Here is a 21,019-nt window from a genome sequence, read left to right on the forward strand (position 1 = left end):
TGAGATCATTGGTTGTGGGAACATCTCAATGGGTGAGTGTAGTTATCCTCTTATGTTCAAGAGTCCGATGGTTGAGGGGCAGAAACTGCTCTTAAAGCTGGTGGTGCAAGTCCTGAGGCTCTTGTTGCCTTCTTCCTGATGGAAGGAGTGAGGAAAGAGCATGGCCTGGATGGTGGGGGTCTCTGATGATGGATACTGCTCTAGCATCATTAGTTAATTTTAAATTTCCCTTCACTATATGGTTGCATATATTTCTTGCAGAAGATAAAATTTAATTCATTACTTGTACAATATCCATGACTTACATTAATACACTTCATATTCATGTAAGGGGTTTCTTTTTTATATGTCACTGCATAGTCTAATTAAAAGGGCTTCTTTGTTATGTTAACTGCTGAGAAAGTCTTCCCGCTAGCAGTTTGTTTTGGATTATCTATTGATAAGAGGACGAATGAACCAATTGGGATAGTTGTTATGCTTTTGGTGTGTCTGTAAGATATTGTATGCGCAGGGTTTTTGGGGAGAAGGCGGGAGAGAGAGAGACAGAGGATAGACCAGATGCTGAGTCCACTAACGGGGTCGGACCTCGAGCAGGAGTCCGAGGTCCAGGGTGAGGAGAGGAGACGGAGACGGACTCGTGTGGAGCGTCTGGTCGACCACTGTTGTTGGTCCCAGGCGGCCGGTCGAGGTGGTCCGAGGGGTCGCAGGGTGAAGAAGAAGGTCCTTGAGCTCCAACGGTTTGTGCACAAGGAGACTGAACTTTGATAAGTGTGGCGCCTTTTATTTTATTCTCTATTAATTATATAGTTCCAGTAATATCTATAAACTGTAAATCATTTAATTGTATCTGGTGTATTCTCTGTTATTAGGGCGGGGTGGGGTACATCACACAGCATCCACACAAATTAATTACCCAGTTTGGCAGGGCCGAGGGCTGCTTCCCTAGACGACAGCGAAATGAGCGACCCTGAGGGTAGCCAGGGGGTCTACATTCACATTACTAAACACAAGGGATTCTGCAGATGCTGGAAATCCAGAGCAACACACACAAAGTACGTTTCCTCTAGTGAGAGAGTCTAGGACCAAGGGTACAGCCTCAGAATAGAGGCACTTTCATTTAAAATGGAGATGAGGAAGAATTTCTTTAGCCAGAGAGCGGTGAATCTGTGGAATGTGTTTACACAGGCGGCTGTGGAGGCCAGCCCATTGGGTGTATTTAAAGCAGAGGCTGATAGATCTTGATCTGAATGTCAGGGTGTGAAACGTTGCAGGGAGAAGGCAGGAGGACGGGGTTGAGAGGCAAATGGATCAGCCATGATTAAATGGTAGAGCAAACTCAGTGGCCCTAATTCTGTTTCTGTGTCTCGGGGGGCTAAAATGACTGAATTATGGACTCTTCGATTTTGTGGTTTTGCTCATTCTTTCTTGTTGCCACTTGCATGATTTTTTTTTGTGAGAGGGGGTTGATGTTTTTCTTTGAACAGGTTCCATGGTTTTCTTTGTTTTGTGGCTGTCTGTGGACAAGATGAATCTCAGGGTTGTATACTGCATACATACTTTGATTATAAATGTGCTTTGAATGCTGGAGGAACTCAGCAGATCAGGCAGCATCTATGGAGAGGAATAAACAGTTGACGTTTTGGGCTAAGGCCTGATGAAGGTTCTCAGGCCTGAAGCACCTCCATAGATGCAGCCTGACCTGCTGAGTGCCAGCAGCATTTTGTGTGTGCACCTACTACTAAAGATTTACAGTCCTTAATGTTGGTCAGTCCTCATCTTACTGTCTGACTAGGCGTAGATTTTGTCTTTGATTGTAATCACAGTCTACCCATTCAATGTGCTGTCAGGTGAAGCTGTTGTTTACCGAGCTTTGTAAACTTTCAGTTTAATCAGATCTTGGTTTCTGAAAGAGTAACAGATTAATGGAATAAGTAGACCGTGAAGAATACAGAGGCAAGGCACTCCTCATCCCCCACATGGCAATTCTTTCCACTTGCGTGCGTAGTGCAGCTCTTAAAGACACTCCAGGCATTCGACGTCATCCAGCAGAAAGCAGCCCACTCGACTGGCTTTCCATCCGACACGCTAACTATTCATACCCTCCGCTACCTGTGCCCCGTGGCTGTGAGTGTACTTTCCAGAAAATGCCTGTGGTTACTCATTCTGACTCACCCAATCACCTTCCCCATCCACAATTTCTACCGCCACGGAGCTTGCATTTCTATAGCGCCTTCCACCACCCATAAGATCATAAGATGGGGGAGCAGAATTAGGCCATTCAGCCCATTGAGTCTGCTCAGCCATTCCACCATGGCTAACTTATTATCCCTCTCAATCCCATTCTCCTGCCTTCTCCTTGTAACATTTGACGCCCTTACAAATCTAAGATCCTATCCACCTCATTTTAAATATACCCAATGACTTGGCCACCACAGCTGTGTGCGGCAATGAACGGACGATGCTGAGGATGTTCTACGAGTCTATGGTGGCCAGTGCTATCAGGTTTGCTGTTGTGTGCTGGGGCAGCAATCAACAAACTCATTCGTAAGGCCAGTGATGTTGTGGGGATGGAACTGGACTCTCTGATGGTGGTGTCTGAAAAGAGGATGCTGTCTAAGTTGCATGCCATCTTGGACAATGTCTCCCATCCACTACATAATGTACTGGTTGGGCACAGGAGTACATTCAGCCAGAGACTCATTCCACCGAGATGTAACACTGAGCATCATAGGAAGTCATTCCTGCCTGTGGCCATCAAACTTTACAACTCCTCCCTTGGAGGGTCAGACACCCTGAGCCAATAGGCTGGTCCTGGACTTATTTCATAATTTACTGGCATAATTTACATATTATTTAACTATTTATGGTTTTATTAATATTTATTATTTATGGTGCACCTGTAACGAGAACCAATGTCCTCAGGGATCAATAAAGTATGACTATGACTATGAATTCCACAGATTCACCACCCTCTGGCTAAAGAAATTCCTCCTCACCTAAAGGAATGTCCTTGTATTCTGAGACTGTGTCCTCTGGTCCTAGACTCCGCCACTATAGGAAACATCCTCTCCACATCCACTCTATCTAGTCCTTTCACATTCGATGGGTTTCAATGTGATTCCCCCCTCATCCTTCTAAATCCTAGCCTCATACGATAAGCCTTTCAGTTTGGAATCATTCTTCTGAACCCTCTCCAATGTCAGCACACCCTTTCTTGAATAAGTGGTACAAAACTGCTCACAATAAGTGAAGCTTGTCTCGTATCCTTGCTTTTATATTCTAGTCCTCTCGAAATGAATGCTAACATTGCATTTGCCTTCCTCACCATCATCTCAATCTGCAAATTAACTTTTAGGGAATCCTACACAAGGACTCCCAAGTCTCTTTGCACCTTGGATTTTTAAATTTTCTTCCCATTTAGCAAATGGTCAATGTTTTTATTCCTTCTGCCAAAGTGTATGACCATACACTTCCCGACACCGTATTCCATCTGCCACTTCTTTGCCCATTCCCCTAATCTGTCCAAGTGCTGCTTCCTCAACACTACCTGCCCCAGACGTGGCCACGAAGCCACCAGTTCTGTCGTCCAAATCACTGATGTACAACGTAAAAAGAAGCAGTCCCAACATTGACCCCTGTTGTTTTCATAATCTAGTATCTGAGTTCATGATGAAATGGGAAGTATGTTGCTAATTGTCTTTATTTAAATTAACTGTTATTAGAGTCCGTGGATGAGTCAAAGTTTGTTTTTATGTTTTACTTTTGGAAAAGGGGAAACAGTCTTATTGACAGGGCTGCACCTGTTAATGGGACGGGCTGAGGCAGGCTCTGTGACTCAAGAGTCTATCGTGTAGCAAGCTAAATCACAGGTGACAGAGCGGTGAAGAATGCTTTGACAGTGGTGTCACAGGGAGCTAAATGGGTGAAAAAGCCATTTAACATACTGCCCGTCAGTCAAGGTACTGAGTACTGAGTTGAGACATGATTCTGCAGTTGTACACTCAGAGGCTACTTTATTAGGTACACCTGCTTGCTAACGCATCTATCTTATCAGCCAATCATGTGGCAGCAACTCAATGCATAAAAGCATGCAGACATGGTCAAGAGGTTCAGTTGTTGTTCAGACCAGAATGGGGAAGAAAGGTGATCGAAGTGACTTTGACTGTGGTATGATTGTTGGTACCAGACTGGGTGGTTTGAGTGCTCAGGAGCTGCTGACCTCCTGGGATTTTCACACACTGTGTAGAGTTTACAGAGAATGGTGCGAAAAACAAAAAACATCCAGTGTGGCAGTTCTGTGGGTGAAAACGCCTTGTTAATGAGAGAGATCAGAGAATGGCCAGACTGGTTCAAGCTGACAGGAAGGTGACAGTAACTCTAACAGTCGTGTGTTACAACAGTGGTGTGCAAAGAGCATCTGTGAATGCACAACACGTCACACTTTAACTGGATGGGCTACAGCAGCAGAATCTAAAGGCTGATTTATACTTGTGCGTCAGCTCGACGCCATAGCCTACGCAAGTGGCCTACTTGAGTTGTGAGCATTTATGCTTGTGCACTGGTGTGTCTGCATCGCTCTGCAATTCAGGCACGTCACACAGGCGCACACACACCTGCCCCTGCAAGGCTTCATGGTCACGGTAGTCTTTCTCAGGGTAAACAAGTTTAAAGCGAGCGTCTTTTTTCGTAAAAGCGAAATGTGTCCTCCATAATTTCAGAGGTCTGTAAAGCTTTATGGAAAGCATTGCAGCCAGAGTTCCTTCCCTGCCCTTCAGTCACCCAATTGCAGCGTAGGAGGAAATGCGATGCTACCAGGTGGACCAGTCACAGTTGTTGCGGTCTGCGTTGCTGCGACGCGTGAAGTTACATTTTGGGAGAGGTGCGCGTCAGGCTACGGCGTAGGGATCCGCGTCGGCTCTGCGTAGGGGCATCGAATTGACGCAAAGTATAGATCAACCTTAAGGCAGAGGTTAATAGATTCTTGATTAGTCAGGGGATACAAGAAGAAGACAGATTTGGGCTGAGGAAAATGGGATCAGCCATGATAAAATGGCGGAGCAGACTCGGTGGGCAAAGTGGCCTAATTCTGCTCCAATATCTTATGATCGAAGACCAGGAACATACACTCAGTGGCAACTTTATTAAGTACCTCCTGCACATATTTCATTAGTTTTGGTCACCTGGTTATAGGAAAGATATGGTTATGGCATATTAGATGTGGCCAAGATATGTATCTTGCCAGGACTAGAGGGAAATGAGTTTAGAGAGGCTGTGTAGGGTAGGTCTTTATTCCTTAGAACATAGGATAACTTGATAAAACTGTTTAAAATTAGGAGACACATAGATGAGGATAGTGGTAACATGTTTAAGGACTCCATCTCATGTTCTCAGTATTTGTTGCTATTTATTTATATTTGTATTTGCAGTTTGTTGTCTTCTGCACTCTGGTTGATCTTTTATTGATCCTGTTATAGTTACTATTCTATAGATTTGCCGAGTATGCCCACAGGCAAATGAATCTCAGGGTTGTATATGGTGACATATATAATAAATTTACGTTGAACTTTGAAAAGTCTTTTCCACAGGGTAGGGGAGTCCAAAGCACAAGGGCGTAGGTTTAGGGTGAGAGGGGGAAAGATTTAAAAGGGATCTGAGGGGCAAATTTTTCACCCAGAGGGCGGTCAGTAGAGGAAGTGGTTGAGGCAAGTACCAAGGTATCATTGAAGAAGCACTTGAACGGGTACAGGGTAGGGTGGGGGCTGGAAGTACATGGGCTGAATGCAGGTAATTGGAACCAGTTGGGTGGGTGCCATGATTAAATGGGCCAAATGGCCTGCACCTGTGTTGTATGGGTCTGCGACTTCATCGGCCAAGATATTGAGTTGGGTATTCGTTTTACAGCTGCACGGATTGTTGTTTAGGCCGTACTAAACGACAGTTTAGCTCTCAGCGTACAGTAAGAATATCATTATGCTGAGGAGGATACAGAAAGGCTTCACAAAATCAAATCAGTAAGAATAGTGCCGGGAGCAGCCCGCAAGGGCTTCCGGCACCAACGTCGCACGCCCACAGCTCCCACAGTCACAGGGAAAATGTACAAACTCCTTACAGGCTAGGGTGGGAATTGAACCCCAATCTCACAGCTGGCACAATAAAGTAATGTGCCAACTGCTAGCTACCATTCCACCCGCTATCTAAGGTTAGGAAGTTTTTGAACAATTTAATAAAACCTGTCATTTCTTTTCCCTCAAGGAACTGTGAGCGAAGACAAATACAAGACTCCAAAACCATTCAGGCCCGCTGACGAGACTGGAAAAGAATTTGAAATGCAGGCCAGCTCTGGAATTCTGAAGCCATTCTCCCATCACAAGAGAAGCACAGAGTCCCTCCACCTCGCGGGCAAGCAGCCCGAGGGAGCTCCACAAAGATCGAAGCGAAAGCCAGACTCTGCCTCCCCACTGCGAAGAACTGCGGCCCAAATCCGACCCCAGAAGATCACCTTCTCCGACACGGTGGTCTCGCAGCCTGTGGAGGGAGAGAGATGGCAGCAGGGGCCCATGAGTGAACAGACTCAGAGGAAAGTGTTCAGGCACAAAGGGGGCTACCGTAGCTGCCAGCACCACTCGGGAAAGGTTCAAAGGTCATGTTCTGATGAAGCCCTCCGCACAATCACCGAGAGATCTACAGAGAGTCCAAATAACCGTATGTACTCAGAACATTACAATCAGTTGATCCACACAGCTGGGTGCCCTCAACCGCAAACAAAACCACGGCGCAGACAGCAGACCTTCCACGGGACAGGGCGCGGTGTCTTCCAGAACTCCAACCCGAATAACGTCTTGGGCCTGCACTGCGGAGACGACGACGGCTGCTGTTCCACGTGCTCTTCCTCATCCTCCGACTCGGAGGAGGAGGGCTATTTCCTCGGACAGCCTATCCCGCGGCCAAAGACCAGCAGCGGCCTCCACTTCAGTCGGGAGCCCTGGAAACCCGGCCGCACACCTGAAATCATGTCAGCGCAGAGAGGTAAAGCGGACAGGAAGAGGGAAAACAAGAGTAAAAACTGCACCATCGCCTAGGCAACCCATAGACTTCATGCTGGCTTGTGTGTGAAATGTTCTGCCCTGGAAGAGGGGCTTGGACATATGGCTTTCTGTGATACTTGTCACTCTCCCTTCTGGTCTGGTTCCTTGACCGTAATGTCCTTCTGTTGGCAAAGAATGCAGATATTCTGGAGCTTAGATACAGCATGTCCTGGGTATACAGTTCATCAGACACACAAGAAATTCTGCAGATGCTGGAAGTCTCGAGCAACACACACACATCCAAAACGCTGGAGGAACTCAGCGGGTCAGGCAGCATCTATGGAGGAGATTAAACAGTCAACATTTTAGGCTGAAACCTTTCATCAGGACAGTCCAGTTCTCATTTAGGGTCTCAGTCCAAAACGTCAACTGTCCATTTCCCTCCGTAGCTGCTGGCCGACTTGCTGAATACCTCCGGAATTTTGTGCGTCTTATACAATTTATCATTATCCAGAGAAGAGCAGAGTGGAAACTCGGGCTGGTCTCACCCACTATAACCTTTCAACAGTTTACTTTCATCTAATAAAGCCAGCGGACCATACACCTCATTCGTAATTCAATTCCCCCCCACCCCCCCACAGACAGGAAATTAAAATCTTAGTGATTAAGTAAGTCCAGAATAGAAAGCTAGGATCCATACCAGCAACTGTGAAAACTATTCGATTGATCCTTAAACACCTAACCGTTGGCCCTTCGGTGAACAAAAACCTGCCGTCCTTGCCCAATCAGTCCAGACATTCCAAAAGGTGCTCAACACGGGGGCAGTAAAAGCTCATCTTGACCAGTGAATAAACAAAATGCAGCTGAAATAGTCAGAGTTTCAAAGGTTATAGGGTGAAGGCAAGAGGATAAGGTTGAGAGGGATAATAAATCAGCCATGATCGATTGGGGAGCAGACTCGATGAGCTGAACGGCCTAATTCTGCTCCTATGTCTTATTGGAAAAATGAACTCATTTCCTGACTGTCAGCTGACTTTTATCAAAAGAGCCATTTAGCAAAGTTCTTCAACACCAGGAAATTTATCTTACGAGAAAGACTGCAGATCCCCCAGTCCTGAAGAAGGGTCTCGGCCCAAAATATGGACTGTCTGTTTTTCTACACAGATGCTGCCTGACCTGCTGAGTTCTTCCAATACAGTTAGACCGTACTTTGCCCCCTTTGTGCAATCACTCATGGATGAATTTCTAACTACCAGTATTTTCCTGACCTATTGTATGCTGTTTTCAATCTTCTGCTCCAATGAGCAATTTGGTCTCTAGTCACACTGAGAACAATCACAGTCCTGGTCACCTACACCCTCGCCTGCTGTACATCACTGAGTTAGACTGGGTGAGACCCTCGTCAGTTCAGCGCCAGCCAGCAGGAGGCACCAGACTGTCAGCTGCTGTCGGCAGTGGAACACGATGACCTCTGTCTTAGGAAGGGCGTTAGAACTCAACACCAACTATATCAAACTGCCCAGATTTGGCGGGAGTTCATGGTTGAGGCTGGTGAGAGGTTAAAGTTGTCTGTCTGTCTGTCTCTCTCTCTCTCTCTCTCTCTCTCTCTCTCTCTCTCTCTGTGTGTGTCTCTCTCTCTCTCGATCCTCCTCACTCTCCCCATCTCACCATTCTCTCTCCTATCTCTGTCCCCTCCATCTAACTCCTCTCGCTCCTTGCTTCCCCACTCTCCAATCCCTCTCATCTCTATCCCATGCCTCTCCCACCCCTGTCATACCCTCTCCTCCTTCCCTCTCTCTCAACTCCTCCCCTCTCTTCTCTCCATTTCTCTCTGTGCTACCTGAACTAGACTTTTAGCATTACTCCCAACACTATATTGGGAGTGACCCACCTGCTATCACAGAGAACGGCAGGACAATTTGCTCACAGGTTTCATTGTGCTGGATTTAAACCACGTTCCCCTGCCCAGACCCATCGACTTCATCCCAGGCGTCAACACCACGAATACAACCAGCTCTGCAACCATAATCACAATACTATTATACACATTTACATAATATCATGTTGTATTTTAAATAATGTATTACTACATATATCTATTTAATTACTGTGGATGTTATTTATGCTTATTCAGTGCATGTATCATCTGTGCTTTAAATGTTGAGCTACATCTTACTTACAGATATAAAGATGAGAACTTGTTGTAAACTTGTGCAAGATCAACTAATAAAGTGGTCAAACTGCTATTATAAAATCGGACCAGGTTGTTTCTGCTTTTGCTCATTTTAAGCTGCGTTTCCTCATCTTTCTCCCATCCCCACCTACGTAAACCCTTGAGAGACGTTACCTTTCGTATCCGCACAGACCCACAGCAGGTAGTGCTGCTACGTCACATCTGCTACCCGTCAAGTTCAATCCTGACGTCCGGCGCTACCTGTGTGGAGTTCGCACGTTCTTCCTGTGACTACATAGACCTTTCCCCCAGGTAACAGTGACTGTCCATTTCCCTCCACAGATGCTGCCTGACCCGTTGAGGTCCTCCTGCAGTTTTGTCCTTTTACCCCCCTTGGTAACTCAGATTTCCTTGTGCATCCCGTTGGTAGTTTGATTGACAGGTGAAAATTATCCCTGGTTTGGAGGGAGGAGGATTAGGGGCGGGCGGGGCGCTTCCTGGACACCTGAGAGGAAATAGACTACTGGAAAAGGATAGAAAATGGGACAGTTGATTCAGGATTCGAGTTTATTTGCCATGTGTACATCAGTGGCAAATGAGGTGAAGTGTGTCAAAGATGCCGAGGGCACGAGCCTGCATAGTATCCAGGACATCTTCAAGTAACAATACTTCAAAAAGGCAGCATCCATCATTAAGGACCCCCCACCACCACCCCCACCCAGGGCATGTCCTCTCTCACTGCTACCATCAGGGAGGAGGTACAGGAGACCGGAGGCTCACACTCAGCGATTCAGGAACAGCTTCTTCCCCTCTGCATCCGATTTCTGAATGGATATTAAATCCATGAACACTACCTCACTACTTTTTTATTTCTGTTTTTGCACTACTTAATTTAATATTTTATATATATACACATACACTGTAATCCATGTTTTTCTATTATTATGTATTGCATTGTACTGCTTCTGCAAAGTCAACAAATCTCACAAAATATTCCAGTGATATTAAACCTGATTCTGATTAACAGCCACTGATAAGTCAAAAACAATTTTATTCTTTTGTAAAAACGGCATTAAAAAAATCTATTACTACTACATAAAACACACCTCCAGCAATCTGTTGTTGTTCATCGACAGCATAGACAGGCATACCCAGAAATTCACTCAGCAATCAGGTTTAAAGACGATCTAGTCTTCATTCCATTGACCTCAACGGAAAGAATTTTCAGTCACAAGTTAAAATGTTCAGTTCCACTGACTGACCCAGGATAAATGTTCACTTCTTTGCTTTCCTTAAAAAGGCACAACTCACTAAAAGAAATATTTTCAAATGTTGGCAGAAGAAATCCGTGGGGGGTGGGGGGAGGCGCGGGAAGAGACCGGGGGTTTCGATATAACCAGCAGCTGATCCGATGCTACCTGACTGAAATACACAGTTATCTCCAATTATAATTCCAAACTAGAGCACGTAAAACAGAAAACGGTAAAATTACCCAGCAGGTCAGGCAGCGTTTGTGGAGAGAGAAGCAGTTCATGTCTCAGGTCAACGATCTTCCATCAGAACCACAAAAGATTAGAAATATTCTCAGTTTAGGGATGAAAAAGGAAAAGAGGGAGAGGAGAGCTAAACTTTTCACCTCCATCTCCAGGTTATTTCATCTCTCCTCCCCATCCTACCCTATCAAACCTCTCTGTCCTCTCCTCCCCTTCCACTCCTCCATTCCCTGCAAATTATCTCTTAATGACCAGTTCTGTTCCGGGGCTGTTGGCCTGAAATGATAGCCATTTCCTTCCACTCAGAGGCTGCTTGGCCCGCTGTGCATTTTCGGCACTTGTTTGTCCAACTCCTGTCTGTATGGATCGCCCACCAGCACAGAAACAAACTTCCGGATTTAGCTTGTAGTCAAAGTCCACAAGCCATTCCACAGGGAACACCTGGCGAACAGATAAACCATATGGGCCCGCAGTTCCCCCAAGTCAGACGCCTGGTTGATGCGGAGTTGCCGATCAGACAAGATAGGATGCATGGTGGCAGACAACTCTTACACACCTCCTCTGGGAAAGAAGAAACCAATGCCACTGCTGTTGTCCACAGCTATTAGTAGGTTCCGGATTCCACTGGGAGTAGGCGGAATAGACTACCACCATCTGCAGTAGATATGGACGACGATTACAATGGCGGGCTGAACGAAAAGGAAGAAATATTGGCAGGGAAAATCGGAAAAAGGATTCAGGAAATGGCATGTAAAATGAGCCATCTCCTGGGTCGTAAACTTAGAGATAAAATTCATCTCCGTTTCTTCAGCACATTGGCAGCGTCCCACTTTGCAATGGTCTCCTTCAGCTCAGCAAGGCAACGCTCACCAATCAGTTGCAAACTCTTCTTGACGGCCAACGCCACACGTTCCTCCAGGCTCGCGTCTTGCGCAATCAATTGTTTCGCCACAGTGGCAAAGGCCTCACAGTCCATTTTGTAGATCTGAGGTGGGAGAGAGCGACAATCGTTACTAGGCATTACGAGTGCAGAGCTGTCCCCACAAAGGCCTGGACACTGACAGGATCCCCTTTCCCAGGCAAAGGCACCAACGAGAGGTGTCAGCTGTCCCCATGAATCCCAGGTTCACTTATTTATCACACGTACATCTAAACATACAGGGAAATGCATTATTTACATTAACAATCAATGATGTCATGGAGATCGCCACACATTCTGGTGCCCACAGTGCTTGGCAGAACAATACAGAACACGACAAGCAACAAAACAGCCTCCCTCGCACCAACCATGCCATCACGCACACACACCGGCGTCCAACTGCAGGGCAAGTCTGCGGACAGCAGAGGACTTGGACTCACAGACCACCGACTTCAACTTCTAAAGCAGACACATGCACTCACAGATGCATGCACACACACAGACAGACTCAAACACAAACACACACTCACACACACACAGACGCAGGCTCAAGGCTCCTGTCACCAGAGCTTAACGTCCAGACGGCCGATCGACCTTCAGTACAATGACTAAGGAACCTGGATGGGGACCCCGGACACACGGATGACAGGAGGCCTCAAGCTCCAGTTTCACCTATTCGTGTACCGGGGAGTGGGGGGTCACCGTCACTTGTGTCTTCTGCCCACATGGAATTCTGATCCTAGAACCCATCAAAGACTCGCTGACATAGAGGGGAAGCCACCAGCACTCGTCTTCGCTGGTATGCCGGCCCAACGTCCAATCAAGGATGCCTTCAGTCACATGTCCACATTGCTGGCCTTCAAACGCGGAGCAGTGGCCTAGACTTAGGTCTGACCTTTAACTCCTCACATTCCCTGTCTCTAAACTCCAACCTGATCCCTAACGCCCCTCGCTAACCCCAAAGCCATCCCAATGAACCGATAAAACGACCAAGTCGGAGCCATGACTTCGACTGAGACCACAGCTCAGCACCATGTTAATCTGCGGAGGGAATAGTAAATCAATGGGAGGGGATGGGGAATCTGTTCACTAAGAACAGCAGGAGTGGGCGTGCACGTTTGTCAAGAGCACATTTCCATTTCCACTGTTAATGAGTTTTGTTGGTCATAGAATACTCCACCATGGGCGATCCCAGGCCTTCCGGAGGGAGGAGGGTGGGACATGGGGCTGGCATCCTCATCCCGTAAAGGCCCAGTGCTACTGAGACACCAACAGAAGCTCCAAAGACCCCGTCCCTGGCTGAGGAAGGATCCTCGACAACTTGAAAGACAGGCCCTGGACTGAGGGCTCTGGTGAATTGCTGTCAGCAGCCTAGGCCCCAGCAGGGGTACAGAACTTATGTACAGTTGCAAGAAGAGGTTTGTGAACCCTTTGCAATGACCTGGTTTTCTGCATTAATCACTCATAAAATGTCACAAATGACCTGACTTGGTCCAACCAAGCAGAGTCCACTGCCAAGAAGGCCCACCAGCGCCTTTACTTCCTGAGAAAGCTAAAGAAATTTGGCCTGTCCCCTAAAACCCTCACTAATTTTTATGGATGCACCGTAGAAAGCATTCTTCTAGGGTGCATCACAACCTGGTATGGAAGTTGTCCTGTCCAAGACCGGAAGAAGCTGCAGAAGATTGTGAACACAGCCCAGCACATCACACAAACCAATCTTCCGTCCTTGGACTCACTTTACACCGCACGCTGTTGGAGCAGTGCTGCCAGGATAATCAAGGACACAACCCACCCAGCCAACACACTTTTCATCCCTCTTCCCTCCGGGAGAAGGTTCAGGAGCTTGAAGAATCGTACGGCCAGATTTGGAAACAGCTTCTTTCCAACTGTGATAAGACTGCTGAATGGATCCTGACCCGGATCTGGGCCATACCCTCCAAATATCCGGACCTGCCTCTCGGTTTTTTTTTTTGCACTACCTTACTTTCCCTTTTCTATTTATGATTTATAATTTAAATTTTTAATATTTACTATTGATTTGTACTCCAGGGAGCGCGAAGCTCAGAATCAAATATCGCTGTGATGATTGTACACTCTAGTATCAATTGTTTGGCGACAATAAAGTATAAAGTATAAGTAAATGTGGTCTGATCTTCATCTAAGTCACAATAATAGACAAGCACAATCTACCTAAACTAATAACACACAAACAATTGTACTTCTTCTTGTCAGTACTGAGTACACCATTTAAACAATCACAGTCCACATTCAAAAAAGTATGTGAACCTCTGGGGTACTGCTATTTGGAGTCGGGTGTTCCCGTCAATGAGATGAGATTGGAGGTATGGGTTGTAGAGGTGCCCTGCCATATAAAAAAGAAACACTAAGTCAGGTTACTGACAGAGCCTGCTCTTCTCAAGAAAGATCTGTTTATGTGCACCATGGCTCGATCAAAACAACTTTCATAGGACCTTAGAAGAATTGTAGAGTTGCATGAAGCTGGAAAAAGCTACAAAAGCATTTCTAAAGACCTGAGTGTTCATCAGTCCACAGTAAGAGAAATTGTCTACAAATGGAGAAAACTCAGTACAGTTGCTGCTCTCCCTGAGTGGACATCTTGCAAAGATCACGCCAACAGCACAACGTGCAATGCTGAAGGTGAAAATGAACAGCAAAAGACCTGTGGAAATCTCTAGAACTGACTATATAAAAAAACACTGAACAAGAATGGTGTTCATGGAAGGCCACCTGGATGTTCCACAATGCTTCTGGACAATGTTCTGCGGACAAGTGAGATAAAAGTTGGAAGTTTTTGGCAGATATGCACACTGTTATGTTTGGAGGGAAAAGGGCACTGCACACCAACACCAAAACATCAGCCCAACTGTGAAGCATGGTGGAAGGAGCATTTTGGTTTGGAGCTGCTTTGCTGCCTCAGGGTCTGGAAAGCTTGCAATCGTTGAGGGAACAATAAATTCAAAATTGTATAAAGACATTTTACAGGAGAATGTCAGGGTAGTGGTCTGTCACCTGAAGCTTAATAGGTTGAATGATGCAGCAAGACAACGATCCAAAACACAAGAGTAAATCAGCAGCAGAATGGTTTAAAAAGAAGAAGATTTGTGTTTTGGAATGGTCAGAGTCCAGACCTTAACCCAATTGAGATGCTGTGGCATGACCTGAAGAGGGCAGTTCATGTGAGGCAGTGGTCCCCAACCACCAGGCCGTGGACCAGTACTGGGCCGCAAAGCATGTGCTACTGGGCCGCGAGGAAACGATATGAATCAGCTGCATCTTTCCTCATTCCTTGTCACGCACTGTTGAACTTGAACATAGGGTTGCCAACTGTCCCATATTTGCCAGGACATCCCGTATATTGGGCTAAACTGGTTTGTCCCATACGGGACTGCCCTTGTCCCATATGGTAGAGCGTTCCTATGAAACCTTTTGTGCCGAAATGGCGTGAAGCGAAGAAGCAATTACCGTTAATTTATATGGGAAAATTTTTTGAGCGTTCCCAGACCCAAAAAATAACCTACCAAATCATACCAAATAACACATAAAACCTAAAATAACACTAACATATAGTGAAAGCAGGAATGATTTGATAAATACACAGCCTATATAAAGTAGAAGTAATGTATGTACAGTGTAGTCAGGAAGATGAAGGCAAAACCGATTTGTGGGGGGGAGGGAAATCAGCACGTACGCGCATGCGCACATCACATGCGCACGACACGCATGCGCACACAGGTGCCCGCGCAAGGCTTCATGGTCATGGTAGTCTTTCCTGGGGTGAAGTGTCCCGGTATTTGACTGCTACTTTTGTCCCTTATTTGGGAGTGAGAAGGTTGGCAATCCTAACTGTAAAAGACATGCTGAGGTGAGTTTACTCCTACTTGAACACCCGCCCCCCCACCCCGATGGCCGGTCCTCAAGAATATTGTCAATATTAAACCGGTCCGCGGTGCAAAAAGGTTGGGGAGCCCTGAGTAATGTATCTCAGAAATATTGAAGAATTAAACAGTTTTATACGGAAGATTGATCTAAAATTCCTCCTCACCGTTGTGCAAGTCAGATCTGCAGCTACGGGAAACGTTTGGTGGAGATTACTGCTGCTAAAGGATGTTCTACCAGTTATTAAATACAAGGGTTCACATACTTCTTCCAGCCTGAACTATGAATGATTGTGCTCATTAAAGACATGAGAAGTACAATTGCTTGGGAAGATTGCATTTGTCTGTTATTGTGACTTAGCTGAAGATCAGACCACATTTTATGAGTAATAAATGCAGAAAACCAGGTAATAGCAAAGGGTTCACAGACTGTTTCCTGCAACTGTAGTTAGTCATAGAATCATAGAGCAACCCAGCAATGGGTACAGGCCCTTCAGCCCAAACAGTCCAGACTGACCCCAGTGCCCACCCAATTTCCTCTGCTCAGCCCCTCGACTATGAAAGCTCAACACCACATATTAACCCTGCACCCTGTTCGGATGCCTTTCCTATCAGCAATCCCACAGTTCCAAAGGCAATCACAGCTGCAAGTCTTTTCCTATAAATGATCGTCAGAGAAAGCCAAGTGTACCTTCATCAGCTTGTCCCTCTTGGCGAGGATCGCAGCCGAACGCTTTTCCCTGTGTCTCTGCCTCCTTTGCCTTTCTCTCTCGGAAAGGGCGCTGGATCTGGAGAGCTCTCTTGCAAGATCGTCCTTCCCAGTCTGAGAGTTAAACCAACGTCAAAATCAGAATTAGCTTTATTATCACTGTCTTGTATGGAGTAAAATACGGTGTTTTTTTAAAAATTTATTTCTTTTATTTAGAGATATAGCACAGAACACGCCCTTCTGGCCCAACGAGCCACACCACCCAGCAAACCAATATTAACACCAGACTAACCACAGGACAACTTACAATGACTAATTAACCTACTAACCGGTACACCTTTGGGCTGTAGGAGGAAACCCGAGCACCCGGAGGAAACCCACATGCACAAGGGAAGAATGTGCAAACTTTCTTACTGAGAGTGCCGGATTTGAACTCCAAACTCCAATGCCCCGAGCTGTAATAGCATCACACTAACCTCCACAATACTGTGGCGTTCTCTCAGACCTGCTGTTTCATGACTTTGCAGTACATGGCAAAAGACACAAATATTACTGTAAGTGACAAAGAATGTAAATAGTGCAAAAAAATTAGTAAGATTTTAGATAGGCACATGGATGATACAATAATGAGGGCTATGCAGGAGAGAAGTGTTAGACTGATCTTAGCGTAGGTTAAAGGGTCAGCATAACATGGTGGGCTGGAGGGACTATACTGTCTGTAGAGGTCCATGTTCCAAAACTAGATGGTGTTTATGGTTTGTTCAACTTTCACAAGTCTAAAGGTGGAGGGGAAGAAACAACATCTTCAGGCTCCTCTACCTCCTCTCTGATGGTAGTAATGAGGAGAGGGCATGTCCTGAGTATTGAGGGTCCTTAACTTCTTGAGGCACAGCTTCTTGAAGACCAAGGGGATCATTGTGGACTGCAGGCATGCCAGGAGTCACACTCACATCCCCGTCTACATCAACGGAGCTGTAGTGGAGCGTGTATCAAGCTTCAAGTTCCTTGGTGTCCACATTTCCGAGGATCTCACCTGGTCCTTGAACTCCTCCATCCTGATCAACAGGGCGCAACAGTGCCTTTATTTCCTACAGAGCATGAAGAAGGCTCACCTCTGTCCCAGGATACTGACGGATTTTTACCGCTGTACCATTGAGAGCATACTCACCAACTGCATCTCAGTGTGGTATGGTGATTGTCCCGTATCAGACCGCAAAGCACTCCAGCGTGTGGTGAAACTGCCCAGCGGATTATCGGCACCAATTGCCCACCATTGAGAACATCTACCATAAACGCTGCCTTGGCAGGGCGAAAAGCATTATCAAGGATGCATTTCACCCTAACCATGGACTTTTTACTCTCCTCCCATCCGGTAGACACTACAGGAGCCTCCGCTCCCGCACCAGCAGGCACAGGAAGAGCTTCTTCCCTGAGGCTGTGACCCTGCTGAACCTCACATCACAGCACTAAGCAGTATTGCACCCATATTGTACTGTCTCAGTACTTTTATATTTGTGTGCTGTAGCACTTTTTTTATTCGCAGTTATTTTGTAAATAACACCTATTCTTTGCATTTCTGGTCAGACGCTAAATGCATTTCATTGGCTTTGTATCTGTACTCGGTACAATGACAATAAAGTTGAATCTAATCTAATCTAATCTAAAAAGATGTCTTTGATGGTGGGTAGAGTTGGGCCTGTGATGGAACTGGCCGAGTTTACAAACTTCTACTGCTCCTGAGCGTTGGTGTCTCTATACCAGCCGCCCATCCGTAGAAATTTGCAAGTCTTTGGCAGCGTACCGAATGTCTCAAACTCCCAATGAAGTCGGAGCCGCTGGCATGCCCCCATCACAACTCACTACAGCTTGTGTTCAAAGCCAGGAGAATCGTTCACTGTGAAACAACACGCACAAAATGCTGGAGGAACTCGGCAGGTCGGGCAAGCATTGATGGAGAGGAATAAACAGTTGACATTTCGGCCCAAGAACCTTCATCAGATTACTCTGAAGTATTGATGCCACTGATGGGAATCCAGAGAGGGCAACCGTTGCAACTCACTGCCAAGTCCCCAAGTCCACAGCTGAACATCTGACCCTCAGAAACCACTGGATGGAGAGACCCACAGGAAGAGAGAAGCACGAGAAGACACATGGTGGTGGGAGAGGGGGAGAGCAGGAAGGGAAGAGGGATGAGGGGGAGAGAGGGGGAGAGGGGGGGGAGAGGGGGGGGAGAGAGGGGGGAGAGAGGGGGGGAGAGAGAGAGGGGGGAGGGAGAGGGGGGAGGGGGGAGAGGGGGGGGAGGGGGAGGGGAGGGGGGGAGTGGGAGGGGGGGAGGGGGGGAGAGGGGGGGAGAGGGTGGGAGAGGGGGGAGAGGGAGGGGAGAGGGAGGGAGAGAGGATGGGGAGAGGGGAGTGGGATGGGAGAGGGGAGAGAGGGGATGAGGATAGAGGGGATGTGGGGGAGAGAGGGGATGTGGGGGAGAGAGGGGATGTGGGGAGAGAGGGGGTAGAGGGGAGAGGGGGGGAGAGGGGGGGAGAGGGGGGGAGAGGGGGGGAGAGGGGGGGAGAGGGGGGGAGAGGGGGGGAGAGGGGTGAGGGGGAGAGAGGGGTGAGGGGAGAGAGGGGTGAGGGGGAGAGAGGGGTGAGGGGGAGAGAGGGGATGAAGGGGAGATTGAGGGGATGAGGGGGAGATGAGGGGGAGATAGGGGATGAAGGGGAGAGAGGGGATGAGGGGGGGATGAGGGGGAGATGAGGGGATGAGGGGGGAGATGAGGGGGGGATGAGGGGGGGATGAGGGGGGGAATGGGGGGGGGATAGGGGGGTGAGGGGGGTGAGGGGGGTGAGGGGGGTGAGGGGGGGATGAGGGGGGGATGAGGGGGGAATGGGGGGGTGAGGGGGGTGAGGGGGGGATGAGGGGGGTGAGGGGGGGAGTGAGGGGGGGATGAGGGGGGGAATGAGGGGGGGAATGAGGGGGGGAATGAGGGGGGGGAATGAGGGGGGAATGAGGGGGGGATGGGGGGGATGAGGGGGGATGAGGGGGGATGGGGGGATATGGGGATGAGGGGGGGGATGAGGGGGGGATGAGGGGGGGATGAGGGGGGGATGAGGGCGGGGATGGGGGATGAGGAATGGGGGGATGAAGAGGGGGTGAGGGGAGAGAGGGGATGAGGGAGAGAGAGGGGATGAGGGAGAGAGAGGGATGAGGGGGAGAGAGGAGATGAGGGGATGAGGGGGAGAGAGGGGATGAGGGGGAGAGAGGGGATGAGGGGGGGATGAGGGGGGAATGAGGGGGGGGGATGAGGGGGGAATGAGGGGGGGGGATGAGGGGGGGGATGAGGGGGGGGGGATGAGGGGGGGGGGATGAGGGGGGGATGAGGGGGGGGATGAGGGGGGGGATGAGGGGGGGTGAGGGGGGGGTGAGGGGGGGTGAGGGGGGGTGAGGGGGGGATGAGGGGGGATAAGGGGGGGTGAGGGGGGGATAGGGGGGGTGAGGGGGGTGAGGGGGGATAGAGGGGGGATAGGGGGGTGAGGGGGTGAGGGGGGGTGAGGGGGGAATGGGGGGTGAGGGGGAATGGGGGGTGAGGGGTGAGGGGGTGAGGGGGTGAGGGGGGGCAATGAGGGGGGTGAGGGGGGGAATGAGGGGGGGATGGGGGGATGGGGGGATGGGGGGATGGGGGAGATGGGGATGAGGGGGGGTGGTGGGATGAGGGGGGGATGGGGATGAGGGGGGGATGGGGATGAGGGGGGGATGAGGGGGATGAGGGTGGGGATGGGGGATGAGGAATGGGGGGATGAAGAGGGGGGTGAGGGGGTGAGGGGGAGAGAGGGGATGAGGGAGAGAGAGGGGATGAGGGAGAGAGGGGATGAGGGGAGTTGAGTGGATGAGGGGGAGTGAGTGGATGAGGGGGGAGAGAGGGGGAGAGAGGGGAGAGAGGGGGTGAGGGAGATGAGGGGGTGGGGGGGATGAGGGGGAGAGGGGGGAGAGGGGGAGAGGGGGATGAGGGGAGAGGGGGATGAGGGAGGATGAGGGGGAGGAGAGGGGGAGGGGGGGAGAGGGGGGAGAGGGGGGGAGAGGGGGGGAGAGGGAGGGGGGAGGGAGAGGGGGGGGAAGGGGGAGGGGGGAGGGGGAGGGGGGAGGGGGAGGGGGAGGGGGAGGGGGAGGGGGGAGGGGGAGGGGGGAGGGGAGGGGGGAGGGGGAGAGGGGGGGAGGGGAGGGGGGAGGGGGGGGAGGGGGAGGGGAGAGAGGGAGGCAGAAAGGAAAAACAAACACGGAGAGGGCAACCAACTCAATCAAGTTCAAAATACATTTCTTTGTAAAGTATGTCTTCTGTGTAGAATCTTGAGATTTGTGTCCTTACAGGCAGTCCACAAAACAAGAAGTCCAGCACAACCCATAGAAAAAGACCATCAGACACCCAATGTGAAAGTAAGCAACTACATTCAGAACGGAAGATCACAAAAGTGAGTTCACAGCCACAAAACCAGCAGCTGATCCAGGAGTCCATTAGCTGCAGGCCGCAGCCTCGGTTCAGCACAGAGATGAGTCAATCTCACAGAGCAGTGAGCTGAACACCGGCCCGTCCCTCGCCTCTGGTCCTGACACCCCATGACCTTTTCGATCTGGACCACAGCACTTAAATCACCAAGCTTCGGATCAGTCCCCACTCTCAGAGCTGGGCCCTGCCACTTCGATACGCTCTGATCCGGGTTCTGCTGCCTCATTTCCGCCCGTACCTAACCTTTCCAATCAGGCCAGTGCTTATATCCATCAAACTTCAGGTCTCTCCTCTCTATTGGGCCCA

General features: G+C 48.8%; 2 protein-coding genes across 6 annotated transcripts in view; one reads left to right on the forward strand and one right to left on the reverse strand.

Annotated features, from left to right (window-relative positions):
• LOC140210088 (prickle-like protein 1) overlaps positions 1-9,276 on the forward strand; it is a 121,171-nt gene extending 111,895 nt beyond the window's left edge. For all 5 annotated transcript variants that reach the window (XM_072278894.1, XM_072278893.1, XM_072278896.1 and 2 more), the window contains one exon: positions 6,253-9,276. In XM_072278894.1, the coding sequence (XP_072134995.1) occupies positions 6,253-7,079 (827 nt within the window). In that variant the 3' untranslated portion in view covers positions 7,080-9,276. The remainder of the gene's footprint in view (positions 1-6,252) is intronic.
• Positions 9,277-11,295: 2,019 nt separating this feature from the next.
• The window catches only part of LOC140209414 (uncharacterized), a 43,569-nt gene continuing 33,845 nt past the window's right edge, over positions 11,296-21,019 (reverse strand). The window contains exons 8-9 of the mRNA XM_072277660.1: positions 16,201-16,332; positions 11,296-11,676 (exon numbers count right to left, since the gene is read on the reverse strand). Of these exons, the coding sequence (XP_072133761.1) occupies positions 11,485-11,676; positions 16,201-16,332 (324 nt within the window). The 3' untranslated portion in view covers positions 11,296-11,484. The remainder of the gene's footprint in view (positions 11,677-16,200; positions 16,333-21,019) is intronic.

Source organism: Mobula birostris, chromosome 14, assembly GCF_030028105.1.
Source record: "Mobula birostris isolate sMobBir1 chromosome 14, sMobBir1.hap1, whole genome shotgun sequence".
NCBI classification, from domain to species: Eukaryota; Metazoa; Chordata; class Chondrichthyes; order Myliobatiformes; family Myliobatidae; genus Mobula; species Mobula birostris.